This window comes from Chrysemys picta, chromosome 19 (genome assembly GCF_011386835.1).
Source record: "Chrysemys picta bellii isolate R12L10 chromosome 19, ASM1138683v2, whole genome shotgun sequence".
NCBI classification, from domain to species: domain Eukaryota; kingdom Metazoa; phylum Chordata; order Testudines; family Emydidae; genus Chrysemys; species Chrysemys picta.
In genome coordinates this window covers 18556302-18579926 of record NC_088809.1, presented here as the reverse complement: position 1 = coordinate 18579926, position 23625 = coordinate 18556302, and the positions used below count along the sequence as shown (strand labels likewise).

General features: G+C 42.8%; 1 protein-coding gene across 19 annotated transcripts in view; it reads right to left on the bottom strand.

Annotated features, from left to right (window-relative positions):
* The window catches only part of CUX1 (cut like homeobox 1), a 390333-nt gene that overhangs the window by 108643 nt on the left and 258065 nt on the right, over nt 1-23625 (bottom strand). For 9 of the 19 annotated variants that reach the window (XM_008166175.4, XM_008166178.4, XM_008166176.4 and 6 more), the window contains 6 exons: nt 11109-11167; nt 7454-7502; nt 6228-6324; nt 4507-5178; nt 3392-3457; nt 1880-1981 (listed from right to left, as the gene is read on the bottom strand). In XM_008166175.4, the coding sequence (XP_008164397.2) occupies nt 1880-1981; nt 3392-3457; nt 4507-5178; nt 6228-6324; nt 7454-7502; nt 11109-11167 (1045 nt within the window). The remainder of the gene's footprint in view (nt 1-1879; nt 1982-3391; nt 3458-4506; nt 5179-6227; nt 6325-7453; nt 7503-11108; nt 11168-23625) is intronic. The other 10 variants (XM_042857745.2, XM_008166186.4, XM_065572953.1 and 7 more) reach the window with 2 other exon arrangements.

Below are 23625 nucleotides of genomic sequence, written 5' to 3'. Positions count from 1 at the left end.
CAAAATCTGGCTGCACTGCTAGTGTCCTGTTACAACAAAAATAATCTGATAGGGTTAATCCTTCTACTGCCCAAAACAGAATTGGAAATTTAAAAACTCAAGGACTTTTACAAAGAACTTAATTCTTTTTTTCCCTGACTATTCAGCTCTCTCTCTCTTTTTTTCCAAACCACTGAATGAAATGTCGCTAAAAAGAACACAATTATTCAACAGTTTTCAAAAATAAGTTTGATGTCCAGCCACAGTGGTCTGCATTGCCAAGCAGAAGCTCTAGGAATAACTCTTGATCTCTACCCTGTATGGAGCCCATGGGCATCAAAGAAGAGACAAAGAGTCCAACTGAAGGGTTTTAGTGGTGAATTAGTGCTGATATGGCCTTCCTAAGCCAACGTATGAAGCAGCAGAGGTTGCAATTCCAGAGGAGAGTCCCAACGTACACTTCTCCAGGGTCAAGAGATTTGGTAAGGTGGTCCTGCATTTGGATTTACAGCAGTCTCCAAACCTCAGTTGAAGAAGAATTCCAAGGCTTAAAAATCCCATTATGGAGGTTGGGCAATGTGATGCATCTGATGTGACTAAGGGAGCTGTGCACTTCAAGAAGTGGCCACAAATGAAAATAAATAGGATTAATATAATTATGCAGATTATCCTATAATAATATTGTGTGTCATCTACGCATGTTTTCATTCTCCCACCCTCTGTCCCTTCTCCTTCATGCCCACAAAGTAAATCAGAAATAAGGACAAGGGAAAAAAGTCAACGGGGATGCCTCTTCTGCTTTATCTAACTATTTCTCTCATAGGAAGTTTTAGGCTTAATTAATTAGTGTCTGCAAAGCACTTTGAGATCCTCATGTAAAGTGTGTTGCAAAAGAATATAGTAATTAATCTGTTTTAAATTACTGTATCTATTCCACATTTAGACATCTCATATCTTTATTTTGTTTACTAAAACCATCTTTCCATTACTCTTGCAGATATTTTTTTGCCATGTGATTTGTTTTAATTTGGAAGCTGAATATCCAAAGTAATAAACCAACATTTATTTCTAAAAATGAAATTTAATGCAAAGCACTTTCTAGTGCAGTGCCAGCTCCATAAATGGATACGCAGGATTGGAGAATTAGTTAAAAAGTTTTGATAGCTCTCAAATGCATGGAAAATTACACAGTGGGAAGATAACCTGGACAGGCGCATTGGAAAAGGAAACACTGTTTGAACGGGCATGACCATTTTGAAGTGCATTTTTAAAATCAGAAAATGGAAAGCAAATAAGCTCCAAGGAACAATTTACACCATGAAATAAAGCCCTGTAAAAGTCAGATTCGGGACTGATTATGTTATAATCCCAATTCATGAAAAATATAGTGCGGTGAGAACATACTAATTAAGGGCTAGCTCATGACTGGGCTAGCAGGGGAGTAGGACAGATTAAATCACCAACCATGGTGGGTCTTTTGATGTTTGGTCAGATTTGAGGAAAAGAAGGACAGGAGCTGTGAGGCCAGTATTCCCCCTCCTACGAGTAAACTGGTAGAAATGGCTCTGCCATTCCAGCATGCTGGCCAGAACACGTGGATCAGTGCAACGGAGGAAGTATGCGATGCAATGTAAAGGGTGTCACAATTTACTTTCCCCCAGGAGCAAGGCAGGAGCAGGAGAGGAATTCTGACTTTATCTAAAGGTTCCATCTAGCACTAAGGATATAAAGTAAAACTCAATATATGTTATATACATGAACCCCTCCTCACTCCAAAGAAACAGCTCTGCAAAAATATGTTCAAGATTTTAAGAACATAATTAACCGACCAGAAAGCTCATGATAATTGTTTTAATTAAATTCTGAAGTAAAAGGAACAAGAAACAAAGCGAGACTGTACCTGTTTTCTGTACTTGCAGCTCCCTTTTGGCTTGTTCTAGAATGGATTTGATGGCTTCCTCAGAGCCAGTCTCTGTGGTTCGGATTCTTGTGGTGATGTTACCTGAAGAGAAGAAGGAAACTAATGACGTTAAGCAATCTTTTTAACAAACACTGAGTGTAACACCTGCAATTCATTCTGAGAACAGTTTGCAGAGGTGTTTGTAAGCACTCATTAGGAGGATTTTAAGATTTATTGACCTTCACCAGTACTGGAAACTCCATTCTTTTAAAGAAATTTTCTCTGCTTGAAAATACATGGTATATTACCATTCAGCAGCAGCTACAGGATAACTTTAATATATAAACAGTAGAAGAATCAGTAGGTCATGTACTTAGTGTCAAGTACTACACAAATTGTACTATCCAGCAGGAATTAAAAAAAAATCTTTAGTCTATTCCCTTCTTTGGGGCAGCTAAAAATGTGATGGCAAGAACCACTTATAAAATATCACATTAGCTGGTTTGACCCTGTATGGTATCTGAATACACTGTACATTTTATTCCAGACTGGAATCTAAGATAGAGAACATTGGATATAAGAAAGCAATATGTATTCTAGTTTATTTTACCTCTCCACGATGTTAAAACAATAGGAGAAATACATTTTTAAGTGTCGATAACCCTTAAGATATTCCCCAACAATATGAAGCTTAGTTCTTGTTTTTAAAGCAAAGAAAGAAAGATAGAAAATTCCTAATGATTTTGAAGATTACTTCAGCTTAGTGCATTTTTCATCATGTAGTAATGCTCTATAAATGATCTACATAGATCACTAATAGGGGCCATATAATTTTCTATCAGAAACAAAGCAACTCTTTTAGGGTGGGTTTTCATTTATTTTTTGTTTTGCCATCTTGCTAAAAGAAAAATTCTGTCATTGGTCTGAAACAAGGCAAAAAAGTTTATACTTAAATAGCAACTCCTACTTCCTCAATTAGTAGTTTACTGATCTGATCTTCAATGATACATTTGTCCAGGCTTTTTCATATATTATGCTAAGATAAGTTCTACACCATTTTAACAGCAACTTGTAGTGTATTTGTCAACGTGTACTCAAAATCCTAGGAGAAGGACATCCGTAGTATAGATGGAATACTTTTTACCTATTTGTGAAGGAATTACTTAGTATTGGGTAACTTTCTTGCTTGGAAGCCACAAGGAAGACAGCCAAACAGTATCTCAAAGGTTTTCATTATTTGTAATGCCATTTCTATCACTTATCTCTTTTTATACACATACATATTTGGATGGTGTATGGAGGAAGTATCCAAAACATGTCAAGTTAGTATGGTAATGGTGGAATTAGAAAAAGTAAAGTGTTGTTCTAACCCATGGTTTGTTTTATACTTACTGTTTTTCCATCAGATTCCAGGCCAGAATCAAACTGCACAGTTTTAAGGAAACACACAGCTAGAGCACACTCCATTTTCTAGATATTAACTGCAAAGAAAAACACCTGCCTGTGACGTACCTTCAGACCCATTTCTTCGTTTCGGTACTTCCTGAAATAGTCTGTTCAGGTTCTGGCCTGGATTCTCTGTTGAAAAACAAGTTTGGTAAGAATAAAACAATCGGGATGATTGTGCTGACATCATGGGCTGTGTGACATGAAAAGATAGCTGCCTGTCACTAAATACAAGAGTTCAAGCTTCTCTTAAACCCTTTGAGTCTTTGTCTGAGCATTAGAGGAGCAGGCTACTTTGGAAGAAGTGAGGCTGACTGATTTGTTAATAAAAATTACATCTATATACAGAAAAGAGGTTAGATAGATCTAAAGAAATGTCTAAAGATGGGTAGATAAACCTCCCAACTATAATCATCAAAAGGAAGAACAAATTATAAAAGTAATGACGTTCATTTTCATTTAAACAACATTTATGGAAATGCTGCCTGTTCTTTCAACTATTTCTAGGTTTTTAACAGCTTTCTTTTCATTTTCTTAAATGCAAGCTTCAGTGTTTATGTAAAATTAATCACACGGAAGTGAAAGTGAATGTTATTTATATAGAAAATCTTAAGAAGTAAGCAAAGCCGCTTTAAAATGTGGGTTAATAATTTTTTTTGTTAAACTAATGATCTTGTGCATCACCCATATAATTTTTTCAAGACACACAGGAAAAATTGCCTTCAGAGTTATTAGGGGCACAATAAACACCCGTTCTCTGCAAACAATCCCTGTTATAATTTTGGAGGTACATGTGGTGGCTGACGTTCTTGAGAACTACTTTTCACTCAATGTTTCATTCCAATATAGGGCTATTCTCAATTAAGACAGGCTTTAATACACCAGCTCTTCATTCTTTCCAACAAAAAAATCAATCCAGTCCAGAGTATAAGGAAAATCTCTGCTTCTCAATGTCAAACACACTATACTGTATAACTGCTGGAAAACAATGTAGTCAGAAAATTAGATTTAGAAAAGTTATGTTTTGTAGAGCATACGTTCCTGCACCGTAGCTCTGTAAAAGAGTAAGGTGAAAAACAATTCTGTTGCATAAATGGCCTAGCAGGAGAAAAATTTTCACTGGTTTGCATATTCATAGCCCACGAGACCAAAGTTTAAATCAGTTAGTAAACAGAACTTACCTCTTTGTCTACCCTGGATGCTGCGTAGTGCCAGGATGTTCTGCTCATCTGAGAGGAACTGCTTCATCTTGTGAAATGGCTCCTTGCCTCTCACAGTCAGTTTATTCCATGGCTTTGGCCGGGCTAGTATCTCACTCACAGACCCTTGTGACAGTCCCAAGACATAATGTCCAAATATCCGCTGTCCAATATTGTGCTTGATCAATTGCTCTTTCACCTGACGTGCAATTTCTGCTGTGTCTATCTCCTCGCCTTCAGAGATGCTCCCAGCGCTTTCTGACTGGCTGGGAGATGGGGCCATGCCATTAACATCCGGACTTTGTTGTAAAGGACTTTGGGAAGATATGGAGTTTGTGCTGTAAGGACCTGTTGAAAAAATCATGCTTGTGCTTCCTGCTTCCTGCATTGCCTTGGAGTAGAAGGACTGCATTAGCTGTCGCTGGAGGAGAGAGTTTAGTGCAAATTTTCCTGTGGAGGCCAGGGGTAAGCTGGGGCTTGCCAAGGATGAGCTGAAAAAGTCTTGACTTAAACCCGTTGGTGAGAACTGGTGTGTACCATTAGTATTGGAAGCCTGCTCCCCTGTGTTGCGGAGCAACTGAGAAGAAGGGGAGGCCGGCCAGGTTGCAGGACGCTGACTCTCAGGCTGGTCTTTCCCTTTTCTCCTGGCTGACCCTACAAGGAAGGTCAAACATAATGCATTATGGGGGATTAAAAAGGGAAAAACCAAGATAAAATGCAAAGTTTGCCCCACAAAAGGGAAAAAGTGCAGTTTTTACAAGGGCCAATGAGTTGGTGGTTTGTTTTTTTATTAATTTAAATTTTAATATGCCAAACAAGGCCCCCAAAACAAACAACATGCATTTCATGTTTGCACCTTTCTTGTATGTTGCAGCCTGGAGAATCCCCCTTACAAACTCTAAAACTAAAACAATTACATGAAGTGCAGTTATACAATTAAAATAAAGTCAATTACAAACAGCAAGTTTCTTTAGTGTCTCTTATTCAAGACATTACTCAATGGATTTGGCTGAACATAATGCAGCAAGCATTTACATTTTGGAACAAATCAATTTAATTAAAGAAATCACGTTTAAATGGATGCAACAAGATTGCTCAGTTAAAGTCATATACATTTCAGAACATAGGAAACCCCAATGCCAATGACAACTTTTAACTCTTTACCAGCAGCAAAAGCCATAAGCATTCAAGTATCTGGAAATTCCATGATGCCACCATTTAAAAAATTTGCACAGAAAATGTAAAATACCCACATCAGGAAAGCTAATAAAGACACAGCTATTTCAGTATTTGTTTTTTAAACTGATCTGCTCATGAAAATATCTAAGTATATTAGATAGGAAGATTATTGTATTCTACATGCAAACACTTGGCTTCACATTTGTGTGTGTGTTGGGGGGGAGGGGACAGAGCTTTTTGCGCCACTGCTGAATTTGTTACCGAAACTGAAACCAGCCTTGAATGCTACCATTTGGTACATCCTGCATGCCTCTCTTTTCTAACCTTCAGAGCAGCTCTCAGGTCTTCAAGTCTTATTCTATTATCCAGCCTATACAATAGCAAAATCAAACATTATTCAAGGTCCTTGTTGTCCATTAATCTTTCTGTCACACACTAGCTTGGGCTCTCATCTCACATTCACTCTCCTTTCCCCCCCCCAGATAGTAAACGAAGTATCACAGCAGAAAATCACATCAACCTACCGCTCAGGTCACTATTAGTGATACGCAGTGTGGCGTTCTCAGACTGCAACGAGCGATTTTTCTCCAGCAGCAACACCTCCAGTGGTTTGGATGCATCCTAAAGACAGTCAAAACATGAGGTTTGCTTCCAGGTTAGCCATGAAGGTATTAAACAATTTAAGGAGGTCATTCAGCTATTGTGAAAGAATTCAGAAGAAGGAAGAAAGCACTTGCCTTTGTGATGACTGAGGCTGTAGAATTCATCATGCATATATTTATGTGAACGTTCAGATTCCTAAACACGCTACTCAACAGCTATGCTGCTTAATTTTCAATGTAAATCACTAATCAACTCGGTGTTACTTTTTTTTTTTTAAGTGTTCTGTTAATCATTTTGTTAATCCTACCTACTTTTTTATTTGTTTTTAAATTGTGCTGGTATAGTTTCCAATGAACAACTAAAAAGCTGTTTTAATTTGACTGAAGTATTAGTTAAGATTATATTTCTTCTTCCTGGACCACTCCACTACATTGGCATTATAGACTTCCTTGAAATGCTGTGTGTTTCAGTGCAAACAGACCGTATGATCATAAATTAAATCAGTCACAGAAATTGGCCATTTACCTTCCACTAAATAGCTAACCCTTGATCATCAAAAAGCACATTAAAAAGTAATCCTTTTTACACCTGGTATATTGATATTCAGTTTGGATTTCAGAAGCAGGAATCCAATTCATAACCTTTGATCTTAAGGGAGATTAATGTACTAAATATTAGAAGTTTCTACTCCTTTCTCAGTGCTCAAAGGGTTGCTTGTTTTCTTTTGTGAATGGTATATTCAAGGTTTTTCAATATTTAAAAACTGCTGAACAAAGGTTTTCAGCCTATTATTAGTTTAATAAATGTCCAAGTTTCAGTTTAATTGTGTGTCAATGCAGCATCTTAAAAAGACTCAATTTTATAATATTCAGGTTATTCATTCAAACACCACCTCTAATGTCATTCTTTGTCCTTGACCACTTGAAGGAAATGTAATTAACAGGCAAAAAATTTTCAATTCAGCTTTTATAGAAGAGGCTTGAGAAGCCAATGATCAACTTGTGTACCACAATATTTTATGGACGCTTAAGAGCCTGTAGTTTACAGATCAACAGGAAATTGTTCGTGCTTGCCCTAGATAACACAAAAATAATATTCACTAACTGAACTGGAGAAAGGATTAAGAAAACAAAAATAGATTCAGTACCTGTGCACCAGAGCCCTCAGAGGGTGCAAATTCCATGGACTTCAGTATACTGTAAAGGGTGAAAAATGAGTTATTTTCTATTTCTTCCTTTCATAACAGTTCCACTAATGAGCATTAACATTATCATTTCCTACTCTCCAGGAACACCATAAGTGATAACTTTAACAACTTTCCTTGCAGTAATATAATCTGATAATGAATACAGAAAAATTATTCCAACTAGTTATTGGATAAGAAAATTTTCTCAAGCGTCATCTAATTCATTCTATATACAATCCCACCAGGCCAGTTTAGAGCATAAATTTAAAGGTTAATAAGGATATAACATTTTAAGCTGTCAGAAACCATATAAATTTATGTGTGAAGCTTGAAGGGAATGAGGAAGTTATAACAAAGCTACAAAACAGAGGATATCACCATAACAGTTATAATACTGTATATAAAACACACCAGCTTGCATATAAAAAATATGCACACATTATTTTTCTGACCAATGCACTACAGCCTAAAAGGCAATTCTTCATTTTAATAACCTTCCATTCTACAGCATGGGGAAGACATACTGTTCAAAAGATATATGAAAGAGCCAAACATAACTTAGAGAGCACTTTTTATGTATAAAGCATATTAGAAATATTTAATCTTCAGAAGAGCTGTGAGGTAGTTCAGAATAAGCACTATCATTTTATAGAAGGGGAATCTAAGTCACAGAAAGGTTAAGGCCAATATTTTAAGATGTGTACACTGATTCTGGGTGCCAAGTTAACAGAACCAGAGTCTGGAAATCAAAAATCAGGCTATAGGTGTCTAAAGTTGGGGACTCAGAGTCAGAGGCTCCCAAAATTAGTGGTCACTTTTGAAAATGCTGGTTTTAGTGACTTATGCAACTCCAGAGGGTCCTCCTCTACCGCCTCGAGTTATAGGAGTGTTTGCACCTCCTGCATTAGAAGTTGCTCATGAGAAGGGTCCCGGAAGAGGGACGGGAAAGGTGAGTGGTAAGGCGGGAGGGAACAGAATATCCCAATTCTACCATGCTCAAGACTCATTGGTCTGAGGTGATGTGTGTCCAGGCATGGTAGAAATGGGATAGACAATTCACAAAGGGAGGGGAAGGATCTGGGATCTGAACTGGTGCGTTGCCCCCGGGCGCACCTTCAAAAGTTTGGCTTGGAGGCTGAAGGCTGCTTTGCTGAGCCTTGGCCCTGGTTAGAGGAGAACTGAGAGGATCTCCATCTATTACTCCTGCCCCACTTCCTGCTATAGTCCTGCCTAGGAGGAGCTGAGTAGAAGGTTGCAGCTTGAATTGCTTCCTTTGGGGGGCTGGCATATGAAGCCTCAAGGACTTCGGAGTTGCCCGGGAGTCTTTCAGGTGTGGAGCCTAGAGTCTGTTTGCTCCGAGAAGAGCCTTAAACAGTCAAAAGGCAAGTCCTGAATACTCTGTTGGACTTAATGCAGGAGTCCTGACACTTGAAGCCATGAGCTCCTTCTCATGGCTACCGCAGTTGCCACAGTAAGGGTTGCTGAGTCCAGCGAATCTAGGGAGGCCTGTAAGGACGTCCTCGTGAGGACCTTGCCTTCCTCCAGGAGAGCAGCAAACTCCAAACAGGAGTCTGCCAGCAGCAGTTCCTGAAACTTGGACAGTATGTTCCAGGAATTAAAGCTATGGCGGCTAAGGACTGCCTGCTGGTTGGCAAAGCAAAGCTGGAGCCCCCCGATAGAATACACCTTCCTACCGAAGAGATCCAGCTTCTTCGCCTCCTTTGACTTAAGAGTTGTCCCTGCCTTTCCTTTTGGTTGGCAGCCTCCAGCACCGGAGTGCCCGACTGAGGATGAGTAAACAGGTACTCATACCCTTTGGAGGGCTCAAATTTTGAGCCACCCTCCTGAGCAACTCTTGGTGTGCGCTGTTGTCCATGACAGCCAGTGGTGGAAGTACTCGACACCGCTTCATCCAGGGAGGATGTGGAAGGTGCACCGGGTCTTCCTGGCCCTCTTGTTCACGGATCCTCTTGCAGCAAAACGCCCTGTGCGGTGCTGGAAATGGTGATGGTTTCTAGGCCTGAGCCCATCTTGGTACCAGCTCTAGTCAGTGCCCGCATGCATGCCTATCTCCTGCCCTCGCGCAGGTTTCCAGGCTACAGATGTTGATGATGATGGGACCCATGCCTCCGAAGCCACTGACAAGGATCCAGACCCAGTCCCTTGGGGGGGGGTTGGTGGTAGGCCCATGGGGCCCAGAAGGGCCATTGAGCCGGCACCTGCCATTGCGGAGGCCAGGACATCATGGGTAGTGGCTGCCCTTCCTCTTATCTAGAGCTGTGCCGGCTTCACCTAGAGGCTTACGACTCTTCCTCCGATCTGACAAGGACTCCGACCTTGATGACCAAGGCGATGCAGAGCGAGATGTTGCCAGGGAGCGGTGTCGTGGTGAGGGCGAGCAGTGCTTCTTCATCATCGGCTTGCCCCTAGAAGGCATGGTGCCTCTTTGCGGCACCGGTGCTGGTGCCTGCACTGTCATAGCTATGAAGTCCCTAGCCGCCGCAAAGATGTCCAGTGTAGAGGGATGGTCTAGGTCCTCCTCCCAACACTCCCATGGACTTGATAGACGTCCCTGTGAGGCTAGAGTCAATGGTGCCGGAGGAGTTGGAGCAAAAGCAGGGTGTCCTGGCGCAAGACGCATCCTGCTGGTGCCTCCTTGCTCTACCACCTTAGTGGGAGAGCGACCTCTGTCTGTCTTCTTTCTCTAGTGCGGCACCAGTGAATGGGAGCGGTGCCGGGCACTCGCATCAGAGGAGGTCTTCGGCGCCGGAGAATGGTGGTGCCGAGGGTCCCTGGAGCCGGAGTCTTTTCTTGGAGCTGCGGCCTCTCTTACAGAGGCCAGTGAGCTCCGCACCAAAGTGCTGGGCCTGGGGTCAGACGCCACCCGTCCTGGCTTTGGATGAAGGGCCGACTCCATGACGAACAGTTTCAGCCTAAAGTCCCTCTCTTTTTTGGTCCTTGGGCAGAAGCCTCTGCAGATCTTACACTTTTCCGTTTGATGGGCTTCCCCCAAGCATTCAGACAGGAGTCATGTGGATCTCCCTTTGGCATAGGCTTCAGACAGGACCTGCATGGTTTGAAATCCTGAGACCGAGGCATGCCCCAGTCCTCGAGATGGGAAACGTGGTTGGGAGGGGGAACCCCCAACTGAAACTTATCTAAATCTAACCTAACTACTTGAACTAACACTACATTTTTTTAAACTATTTACAGGTAACAAGGAGAAAAAAGTCCACTAGGGGATCGCTTGCTGTTAGCAAGAGAGGAGCTGCTCCTATGACCAACACTGGCGGCTAGAAAGAACTGAAGAGGCAGCGCCATGAAGGTGTGACTCCAGGGGCTCCACAGCCGACCCAATGGGTACTGCTGGGGGGAAACCTTCCAGTGATTGTGCACGTGGCGCACACACACCTACTTGGAATCGACATGAGCGATCTTTTGAAGATGAACAATTGTACTGGGCTCTGGATGCAATTTGAGCCAAAACTCTACTTCTGTGCTTTTTGTGGTTTTGAGTTATTCTTTACTGTTCCAAGAACACGGATTTGTGGCTTTATTTAACAAGCATTTTTAATCTACGGTTTGTCAAGAAATTATGTAAGCATTTAACACTTACTTTAATTCTTTCTTAACCTCTTCATAGTCAGCCTGTGTTTTCAGTTTTTCTTCCAGTTGCTTAAAAAAAAGAAAAAAGAAATTTAATTATTTGGATGGGGGGGTAAACTTTCAAAATAGTCTTTAAATTATTTCTTTGATACAGAAAAGAGTGCATGAGTCAGGAGTTACTACTGATACCTAATTTACATACAACTGAAAACAAACTATAAATAATTAAATTAAACCAAATTATTGTTGATGCTCTTTTCCTTGTTTACAAAGCACCAAGCATTGTACAATTGACAATGTGACAATTTGTTTGTAAATGTATTGCATTATACAAACGTTAACATTTTCACAAAGCTATTAAAGTATAAAAATAAGAGTTGTATTTTGGAATATGCTGTACTGCTATTGCAGAGTCTTGTCTACAATAAGAAAAGGGTTCAAGAAGCTATTGACCAGAATGCCTTTGGCTTGCAACACTTGTTCAATGCCTTGTGTCCAAACCAAACAGCTTGTAGCAAGTGGTTTTACAAGCATTACTTATTGCAATAACTAATATGATTATACACTGAAGAGGAACCAATAAGACTGCACCACTGAGACTTGCTGAGCAGATTTTTTGCTTGGGTCTGGCTAATCTGCTGCAATCTTAATGGTTTGTCTTCAGTGCGGAGAAGAGGCCACAAACACTGACCCTCCTTACATAACCCATAATGCAATGTCACACATGTGGACATTACCCAAAGCCCCTGTGCTCAACATCAATGCTCAGCACTGTAGGATAAATGCTCCAGGAATCCTAAACTGTAGTGTTATGATTGTTGCCAACTATGATGTTTGCAGATGCCACATTACTGGTAGACACTGTACAAATAAAGAACTAAAAAGACAGCCCCTGCCCCAAAAAGCTTACAATCTAAATCGTTTCCTTGCTTAGTACAGACATAGCCTAGCTACGCAAGAGAATAACAAGAGAATTTCCTGGGCTTACAACTTCCACAGACAAGTTGGGGTTGATTCTGCTTTATTTGACTGGCTTAATTTTTGTTCCGCTAACTGATCCAAAATGATAATCGGTATCTGAAGTAAAAATAAATACACTCCTCCCCTTGCAACTTTGACAGTAGCAGTGCATTTTTGAAGCATGACACAAGCAAAGCCAATATATGTACAGCAATAAAGTATAGGTGGCAGGAGATAACCAGGTGCCAACTTTTTATGCACTGAAAATTTGTGATGGTAACATCTGCACAGAATCCAAAAGCTCACTAAGGGTATGTCTACACTACAAAATTAAGTTGATTTTATAGAAGTCGATTTTTTAGAATTCGATTTTATAGTCTACTGCATATGTTCACACTAAGCGCATTAAGTCGGTGGAGTGCGTCCTCACTACTGCGGCTAGCATCGACTTACAGAGCGGTGCACTGTGGGTAGCTATCCCACAGTCCCTGCAGTCTCCGCTGCCCATTGGAATTCTGGGTTAAGCTCCCAATGCCTGATGGGGCAAAAACTTTGTCGCGGGTGGCTTTGGGTACATGTCGTCAGGCCTCCCTCCCTCCCCTCTTCCGTGAAAGCAACGGCAGACAATCGTTTCGCACCTTTTTTCTGGGGTCCCGTCCGCCGGACCTGCTCAGCCCGCTGCTTGCCTGGATGATTGGAACCCCAGGCAGGCAGTGGGCTAAGTGGGGCTGGAGGACGGAGTCCCAGACTGGCAGCAGGCTGAGTGGCTCAGTCCGCTGCCGGTCTGGGGCTCTGTCCGCCAGCTCCTGCCAGCCAGGGTCCTGCTCAGTCCCGCTCAGCTGGCAGACCTCAGTGAAGTTGATCAGGGGTGCCTGGACAGACCTGGCTATCCTCCTCTTAGAGCACCGAATGGGAGTGACTCCAGGTCATTCTCTTCTTTAAAGTTTCGTCTCATAGAGATTCAGTCCTGCCTGGAATATCATGTGAGCTGGAGGCTTCTGCCTCAGGCTGCTCTCCCAGCCGGCAGCACCGCGCGGTTGCACCTACCCCAGCCTGCCCCTTGCTCCCATGGCTCATGAAGCCTGGACAGCAGTAAGGAGCAGTTCAACTTGTGGAATGATAAATCCAGAATGAAGGATTGCACTCTATGGGCCATGTTAAGATTATTTCAGAGTCCTAGATAGCATTTAGTCCCTATAAAAGGCTTCATGATAATTTTCCCCTGCCCCTAACAAAAATGTTAATTTATCAGAGCAGCTGAAAGGGTAAGGAACCCGGGACTATTACTTAGAGAGAGCTTCCATATTATTTAACTCATAATTGATATAATTCAAAGTAAAATTTCACAGCGCAGTCTGTTCTAAGACTAAAAATGCAGGAGGGGAGTCAGAAAAAGGAACAGTGACCTGTTTCCGCCCAGTTTTGAACCGGGGACGTTTCACGTGTTAGGTGAACATGATAACCACTACGCTATGGGGCTATATCTATGGCCTTCCTGCTCACAAAGTGGTCATGCCCCCACCCAAGGCTGACAAAGCGTGGAGTGCATGTGACACAGCGACCTGGCTCGGGCAGGATCGATAGCGAGGCATGACACTTTTGCCATTAAGCAAACACAGCAATTCTTTCCTGGCCTCTGCTACTGAATGCCTCCATGCATTATTACGCTGTGCCCTATCAGTGCAGGAGGACTGCATGAGCTCGGAAAATATGTCATCGCGAGTGCATTTTTTTCGCCTTCTAATCTGTGATAACCTCAGGGATGGAGATAAGTGGAGCGTAGAAACATTCTGGGGGGACTGCATGGTCACCTGTGCTGCTGAGTTCGCCACGCTGGCCAAACAGGAAATGAAATTCAAAAGTTTCCGGGGCTTTTCCTGTGTACCTGGATAGTGCATCTGAGTTCAAAGTGCTGTCCAGAGCGGTCACAATGGAGCACTCTGGGATAGCTTCTGGAGGCCAATACCGTCAAATTAGTCCACGCTACCCCAAATTCGACCCGGCGATGTTGATTTCAGCGCTAATCCCCTCATCAGGGAGGAGTACAGAAATCAATTTTAAGAGTCCTTTAGGTTGACAAAAATGGCTTTGTCATGTGGATGGGTGCAGGGTTAAATTGATTTAACACTGCTAAATTCGACCTAAACTCGTAGTGTAGACCAGGGCTAAAGGTCAAACTACTTTCACTGAAGAAAAGAAAAAAGGTGCCACAAATACTCCTGTTCTTTCAACAGATTAGATAGCTAATCACCTGAGTACCTGGATAGCCCTGATGACTTCAATGAGACTTCTTCAGAGGGTAAAGATAGCAGCGCTGGGTCTCATTAGACAAAAATCTACCTTGTCACTTTTTAGAATATGGCAAACACATCAGGTAGAAAGACTGACTGAAGGAAAGAACTGCCAACCCAGTAATGAACTCATCATCATTGCTGGTTCTCATGCCTACTATTAAAGAAACTAAACAAAAGTCTTCAAGACCTGAAAGGATACAAGGATAATTCAGACAATCTAGTAAAATATTTGCATTTGCGTCCAGTTGCAGAACTTTTTCTTCTGAAACTGCAACATGGCTGGAATTTACCCCTTTTTTCTTTTAATCCACACTTTCCCCATAGCTCCTACCAGGCATTTCTGGTTGTCATTTCAGCCCTTCCTGGCATGTCAATTACTGTAATCTCTGTTTGCAAGATTTGGAAATTTTCTGAAAAACAGAAAAATGTAGGAACAGGAAATGGCCATCTGGCTCATCATGCTGCCCCTTTTTAAACCTATCTTCCTGCTTTTTGATATCAGACTCTTCAATCCTCACATCCTCACTGTATTTCTTTCTATTTGCTTCAAATGTTCTCTCTTATAATGTATTACATACCTATTTCTGTGTACCTGAAATAATTCTGCCCATTTCCTCTTTTTACTTCTAGTTTCCACATTGTAAAATTAGGACAGTTTGATTAACTTTGCTACAATGGATTCAACCGAAGTGTTAATGAAAAAGAAATTATCCCATCCAATTAAAAACACCCAGAGCCAAGTAGCAGGAGATGCTATTATGCCAGCTACTCATCAAGCAACATGTTCTAACAAATCATCACCACAGTGAATTCCAGGAAAGCAGAGCGGATTTTAACTTGTGGAACTCACAGCTCTAAGGATATTAATGAAGTGAGTAGCTTTTTACGAAGTTAGACAGGAAAATGAATAACCTCTATAGTTGTTCTAGTTATGTGAAAAATAGTAAGGGCTATTGGGATTAACACAAAACTTCTATATGTGGCGTAGTATGGCACATTTTGGAGCTTTCCTCTGAAGCTGCCAACAATAGCCATTAATCAAAGGATGGATACTTGAACTAGTAGGACTAGAAGGATACTGGATTTTGTTCTTGAATAGCAATAACTATGGGTGAGTTTTTAACCCCTCTAACGTACCCCATGCTGCTCTCAGGAAAACCTCGAAGGATATCCTGCACATTTTAAACAAGCTCTGTATGTAATGCCACCTCTTTACAAAAGTGTTGCACATTTGTGTAATCCTGATGTCCAAGATCATGCCAGTGACACTTCAGTTCCTTGAGCTTTCTGTAAAGCCAGATACAGCAACTCATAGGGGTAACCAACTGTTCAAGTTACAGCTTGACACTGTGGAAAGTGTCCTTAATGCACCAGAGAATCTGGCTCAACATTTACAAACCAGACCTGGTCACTAGCACTGAAGCAGGGAGATGTAAACGAGCCAGCCAGCCCCCGAGGCTAGAGAAGGGATTCAGCTTTCAACCTTTCTAGGGGTACGTCCAGATTACCTGCCGTATCGGCGGGTAGTGATCGATTTATCAGGGATCGATACATCGCGTCTCGTTAAGACGCGATATATCGCTCCCCGAACGTGCTCCCCGTCGACTCCGGATCTCCCCCGGAGTGAGCGGCAGTATTGGAGTCGACAAAGGAGCCGCGGCCGTCAATCCCGCGCCGTGAGGACGGGAGGTAAGTCGGAATAAGATATGTCGACTTCAGCTACGGTATTCCCGTAGCTGAAGTTGCGTATCTTACATCGACACTCTCCCTCCCCCCTCCCAGTGTACACCAGGCCTAAGTGTTCTAAAAGAGCCTGCTAGTGTGTCTACTGAAAGGGCTGCTGAATCAGAACATCCCACTTTGACCACATCTCTTTGCCAGCCATTTCTAACAACTTTGTTGATCCTTCTACAGCCAACACCCACTATCTAATACTTTCATGTGATTTAAAACCTGGGGTGCATTATAATCCATCCTTCTTCTAACACTAGCTCTCAGATCCACAAACTTTGTGTTATTATGTGACATACAGTGACAATCGAAATGTAAACAACTGCCAAGTTACTCTGACTTTAAGTGTTGCAACAGAAAGCCATGTAATGCAGTGAATTAAAAATAGTAACACTAATACCAATCTGGTTATTGCATTAGTTACGACTGCAGGGATATGCTAAGTAGAAAGGCCTTTTATAGGGATACTTATCAAATACAGGATAACTAACATGACTTCCACTTGTAAGCCAGCCTTAATGTTATGTGCAGTTTCATACAGCTATATTTCAGGAAGTTTTAAGAATAGATATGTGATTGTTATCACTGCCCAAAGCAACAAAACATTATCTACAGCTTTTGTTTTCGATGTGAAGATGTCTCCCTTGGAGCCTCAAACATACAGATCAATCTTATAACAGGATGGCAACACAGGAAGATAGTAACATTAAAACAACTAAAATACTTTGAACACTACAATAAAGCAAATACCAGGAGCGGCCAAACTTGCTGGCCCTCCGAGCCGCATATGACAATCTTCAGAAGTTCGAGTTCTTACAGGAACCGCGGACCGGGGTTTCAGCCCCAATCCTGCTGAAGCCCCAAGCCCTGGCATGTGCGCCTCGCAGGGCTAAAACCCTGAGACCCTCCTCCCTGCTGGACAGAAGTTCCTACCCCACTGCAAGGCAGAGGTCCCAAGCTCCCCCCCTCCCCCCCCCCCCCCGGTAGGTGGAGAGTGGGGGCGGGGGGTAGAGGGGAGGCCACCACTGGCATATACCCATTGTTCCTGAGGGGAACCTCATAATTAATATAGAGATTGCTGCCAAGGAAATTTTGCACTTTATACTTTTAGTAAACAATACAAATAAACACATCTGACAGTACAATCTGTATGTAATCAGACCATTTAGGTATTTGGCATCTCCCCAGCCAATCATTATTGTAAAACGTATTAGTGTGGTAATTGTCTCAAACAACCCTGTAAAATGCACAGAGCAAAGAATAATAAAAGGTTCAAACTGTGAAACAATCTGAAGGAACTAATCTCTTGCTCTAAATATCAACCTGGTTAATTCAGGCAAAATAAAGTGTGTTCTAACATCCCCCAAAGTCTAAAAATACTCCAGTCAGAAGGTGGGTGTGAAAAATATTTCTACAAAGCAGCTTAGGAAGCGTCATCTGATCAAGAAATCAACTTGCATTTATTATACAAAAGAACATACAACTGCCAAGTGTCAGAGTGCCCACTAGACTGTACCTTTTCCGAAAATATTTTTCAAGTAATAATTACACTATTATTAAATAAATAATTAAAACAGCTCTCTTTTGTTAGACTTGCCTAGGGTATGATAGAGGGGTTAATAGTTAAATAATAACTAACAATCTTTTAGATTGCATTATCACTTAAAATCAAAGAGCACACACACAAATAGTCAATTAACCTAGGTCATTTGGTGCAAGGGAGACAGGATCTCTTGGCTAACCAGGGCTACTACATTTTTGCTGGATAGTGGGGAAGTTCTGACTCCAACTGACAAGGGGTTAAGATAGTTACCGTTAGAAAAGTCTTGATACTAGTGGATAGATTCTAATGATTACATCAGATGAAGATAAGGAAGCAATGATTTTGAAAGACATTGAAAGTATTGCTGAATTGTTTCATTAAACCACACAGTATTAAAGAATTCCCCCAAGATATGGATAAAGAACATTGCTTTCATCTGTAAAACGGATTCATTTTTTGTGACGGCAACCATTAAAATCTTAGCTATTTTAAAAGCAATTGCTTTATAATCAAAATTTAAGGTCTACAAAACACTATTTTGACACAGTTCTGTGTAGAACAGAGTTCAGATCTCAGCTTTACCAGCACCAAAGAAAAGACAGGTAAATTACAGAATAATAATGTCACAAATAGGGACAAAATTGCACACATGATAAATTAGATAGAATCAAGGTATCAAAAATCATCACTGAGAACCAAAATATTAGCTTTAGCTGGACAAACCTATGAGAATATATATGAAGATTTCTGAAATGAAAGTCAGAGTTCCTCTGTCACCAGCTCAGATAAAGGACCAATCTTAGTCCCATTAAAGTTAATGGCAAAACTCTTATTGATGATCTAGTTCTAAGGAGGTAAGTTGAACACAGGGGTTCAAGCTATTTTGTCTAAAAAGCTTTATACAAATATTCACAACAGCAGTAAAGCCAGAGAAAATGTATCCCTCAAATACAGCCCAGTTCCATCGTCTCTCCACAGAAGTGATGCAAAAACAATGACAGATTGGCAGAGACTGCTACCAGCAACAAGGGAGACCTAGAAGATTTTTATTTCCTCTACAGAATTTTCATGACAATTTTGCAAGTATGTCTTAGAACATACAGAAAGTGTATTGAGTTGAAGAATTTCAATTCCATCCCTAAAATACATTTTTCAACATAAACTAAACTACAACACAATAGAGCCTGTACCCTCTGAAGAATGTCAGATTTAGAACACTGTGTCAAGGTTTGCAACTGAGAGCTGAGGCACTCTGATATAGCACAGGGGTGGGCAAACTTTTTGGCCCAAGGGCCACATCTGGGTGGGGAAATTGTATGCAGGGCCATGAATGTAGGGCTGGAGCAGGGGGCTGGGGTGCGGGAGGGGGCTCAGAGCAAGGGGTTGGGGTGCAGGAAGGAGTGCGGGATGGGCTTGGGGTATGGGCTCTGGCCTGGTGCCGCTTACCTCGAGTGGCTCCGGGGTGGCGGTGGCATACAGCGGGGCTAAGGCAGGCTCCCTGCCTACCCTGGCCCCGCACCGCTCCTGGAAATGGCCAGCATGTCCAGCAGTGGCTCCTAGGGGTGGTGCGGGGCACACGGCTCCACCGCGTGCTGCCCTCGCCGTGGGTACCACCCCCGAAGCTCCCATTGGCCGCGGTTCCTTGTTCTTGGCCAATGGGAGTGCGGGGGGCGGTGTTTGCAGACGAGAGCAGCGCACAGAGCCTGCTGTCCTCCCCTCCCCACCCCAGGGGCCACAGGAACATGGTGCCAGCCGCTTCTGGGAGTGAAGGGCCAGGGCAGGCAGGGACCCTGTCTTAGCCCCGCTGCGCCATGGGGCTGGCAATCTTGCAGGCTGGATTGAGCTGGATCCAGCCCATGGGCCGTAGTTTGCCCTCCCCTGATATAATAGAGCTAGAGAAACTTACACAGTAACTGCCTAAACCATGGCTGGCTTAAGTTGGCACTATCAGCCTCTGACTTTCCGGAATGCTAAAACTAGAAATCTTTAATGAAATAGCTAAATCAACTTCATTTACTATTTACAGCTTATAGCTGGTAGAACAATGAAAGAGACAGAAGTTAGAGGAAACTGATTCACAACAGATGTCAGGAAAACATTTCTCATGCTTACTGACAGATCAGAAATGTGTGGAATGGTGCACAAAGACAGACAGTGGAAACAAAAGAGAATGGGGTCATTCAAGAAACAGTTAGATATACCGTCCTTGTGGTTTTCAGGAGAGTGCTACTGACTGATATGCAAAAGGCCAGGACTGGGATACTAGCTACAAATTAGGTACTATCTTGGGGAAAACAGAGCCAAAAATTAAAAATACGTTCTAATAAGGTTAAGAGCCTTCCTTTCAAGCCTTATGCTTTCTTGTGTCTGTGCATCCAAACAAGGCAAGTCCTTTTTCCAATGGGAGAAAAAACCTGGTTGGGTACATTTACAGGTTGACTGCTGAATGACAGATGTCCCTGACAAAATGGTAATACTGAATGAAGGCTTGGCTTAGAGAGTTTAAAGTCCTGAAAGGATTTGCTGTGTGAGTTTTGGTTTGGTTATTTTTCAGACATATACATGGTAGTTCGGTTTTAAAATTATCCTAATTACAGTAATTTTACTCTTCTATGAAAAAATATTATTCAGCAAGGAACTGAACTAAAAATAATGATATATATAAAATCTGAACTGAAAATATAACTGGAAACAGGTAGAGTGAGTTCAACAACAAAAAGTCATTAATTAAAACAAACCCCACTAAATGTCAGCAAAACTGCAATTGAACGACATTCTGAAGAAATGACTAATTCAACACAAGGAAAAAATGGTCATTAACTTTCTGTAACTGTTGTTCTTCCAGATGTGTTGCACAAGTCCATTCCACTCTAGGTGCATGCGTGCCCCGAGCAAAGTCGCTGGGAATTTCTCTTTCAGTGGTATCTGCCAGAGTGGCTCAAGCACCCTCTGCTTCCACGTGCTGATCGTGCCAATGTAAAGTGCCAACCCAATCCCGTGCCCCCTCAGTTCCTTCTTTCTGGAAAAACTCCGATGCAGAGGGGCAGGAGGTGGGTCAGGGAATAGACATGGGCAACACATCTTGAACAATAGTTACGAAAGTGACTGTACATGTGCATTCCACTCTAGGTGACTCACATGCAGTTGAATAGGTGGAGGGATCAGAGTTCATGGACACAGAATGCAGAACAACTCGGTCAAAATTGGCATAATCTCTAGAATGCTGAGTGATGGCATAATAGGAGGAGGAGAACGTGTGCAGCAATGACCAGGTCCCTGCTTTACAAATGTCCTGAATAGGGATCTGTGCTAAGAATGCTTGTGACCCTGTGGAACGTGCAGTCAGGATAGCTGGCAACGAAACACCTGCCTGATCGTAACAAGTGTGAATACGTGAAGTAATCCAGGACAAAACTGTCTGTGAAGAGACTGGGAGACCTTTTCATCCTGTCAGCCACAGCTACGAACAGTTGTGTGGACATTTGGAATGGTTTAGTTCTTTTTATGTAGAATGATAGGGCTCGTCTAACATCCAACAAGTGAAGACACTGTTCATTCCTATTTGCATGTGGCTTTGGGTAAAGGCAGGTAAGTAGAATGCTTGATTGCTATGAAATTGTGAACCACTTTTGGGAGGAAACTGGGATGAGGCTTTCTACTACCTAGCAGGACCTGACGAACTTGCTCCAAGCAAGGTTGCTCTCTGGGATTTAGCCATGGAGCTTCCAGGCTATTAGATGAAGGGAGCTCAGGTTCCGGTGGAGCATCCAACTGTGGTCCTGGGAAATCAGGTCCAGGTGCAATGGAAGCGGGATTGGAGTTGCCACTGAGAAATCTAGAAGAGTGGGAGAACTACAGTGGGTGAGCCCATGCTCGGGCTATCAGAATAACACTGTCCCAGTCCTGCTTGATCTTTTGCATCACTCTGCATGAGTGGAAAAGGGGAAAACAAAGGAAAGATGTTCCGTCCAAGGTAGCAGAAAGGCATCCGTGATAGAACCCGGACTGTGTCCCCATAGGGAGCAGAATTGGTGAGACTTCCTGTTGTACCTGTTCACAAACAGGTCTATCCGGGAAATCCCCCATTGCTGGAAAATGTCTCTTGCCACATTTGGGCAAAGGGACCACTTGTGGTGATTGGAGAAAGACCTGCTGAGGCAATCTGCCAACTCCTTTAGTGTTCGCACATGGTAAGAGGACTTGAGATTGATTGAGTGGGCTATGCAAAACTCCCATAGCTGCACTGCTTCTTGACAAAGGAGGGAAAAGCAAGCTCCTCCTTGGCTATTCTCATGGACACTACTACAGCCATGTTTTACTTCAACAGGCAAGTTTCTGCCCATAATGTGAGGCACAAAGGCCTGACAGGCCAGTCAAACCCGCTCTGAGTACCCTGACATTGATGCGAAGAGAAAGTTCCACCAAAGACCAGAAGCCCTGAGTTTTGAAGGGCCCCAGGTGAGCTCCCCAGCCTCCTGCTGGCATGTCTGAGACCAAGGACATTGACGGTTAAGGGTGTATAAAGGGAACACCTGCACAAACCGTGAGCAGGTCCAACCAATGGAGAGAGATGAGGACCCATTGAGATACCATGAGTACAGTGCCTAGATGGTGGTGGTTTGGTGAGACCAGCCACATCTGGAGGGGTCTGAGGCACAGCCTTGCGTGTTGTACCACATATGTGCATGAGGCCATGTGACCTAAACGTCTCATACAATTTCGGGCTGTTGTGATTAGATTACCTTTAAGGTGCGTTATCAGGGATCCAACTGCATTAAAACACCCCTCTGGGAAATAGGCCCTCGCCTGAATAGAGCTGAACACCAGCCCAATGAACTCTAACCGCACTGGTGTGAGGGCAGACTTTTCTGCATTTCTCAGAAGGCCTAGGGTGAGTTGGATACTACCTGAGCCCTGGATTGGCCCTTGACTAGCCAGTCATCTAGGTAGGGGTGCAGGACTACCCTTAACCTCCTATGGAAAGCTGTCACTACAGCCATGCCTTTTGTGAACACCCATGAATTCGCAGACAGTCCAAATGGGAGGACCGTGACTTGGTAGTGTGAGTGGTTCACTATAAAACTGAGGAAACATCTGTGTCCTTGGTATATTGATATATGAAATTGATATATGAAAATACCCGTTTCTTAAATCAAGGGCGGCATACCAATCCCCAGGATCCAGAGAGGGAATAATGGATATCAGGGTAACCATGTGGAACTTTATTTTCTAGAGATAGTTGCTGAGCTGCTGCAGATCTAAAATGGGTCTCAAACCTCCCTTGGCTTTTGGGATTAGGAAATAACGGGAGTAGAACCCTTTTCCCCTTAAATTCTGTGGAACCTCTTCCACAGCTCCCACATGAAGGAGAGGTTGAACCTCCTGGACCAGAAGTTCTTTGTGAGAGGGGTCCTGAAGAGGGCCAGGGAGGGAGGGTGGCAAGTAGGGGTAGAAATAAACTGGAACGTGTATCCCACTTCCACAGTGCTCAACACTCAATGGTCCATGGTGATACAGGACCACAGATTGAAAAAGTAAGGAAGGTGGCTTTCAAATAAAGGAGAAACCGGGTCTGGTATCATGGGAACTAGTACAGAGTCCTTGAGTGTCCCATCAAAATGCCTGCTTAGAACCCCCTGGATGTCTGAGTGGGGCAGGCATTGACATCGAGGTAGAAGACTGTGGTGGCCTACACCTAAAACCCCTTCTTCTCTGTGGATCCTGACTGGCAGCTGGGGCAGAGAACCAGATGGGCTGTTGAGGTCTGTAGTGCTTCCTTGATGGAGCTGATGTGTACAATCCCAGAGACTTAAGGATCGTCTTGGAGTCTTTTAGACTATGAAGCTTCACATCAGTCTGCTCTGAAAAGAGTGACATTCCTTCAAAAGGTAGATCCTGAAGGGTTTGCTGGACCTCCTGTGGTAATCCCGAGAACTGTAGCCATGAACTCCTGCACATGGCAACTGCCGAAGCCACAGATCTGGCTGCTGAGTCAGCTG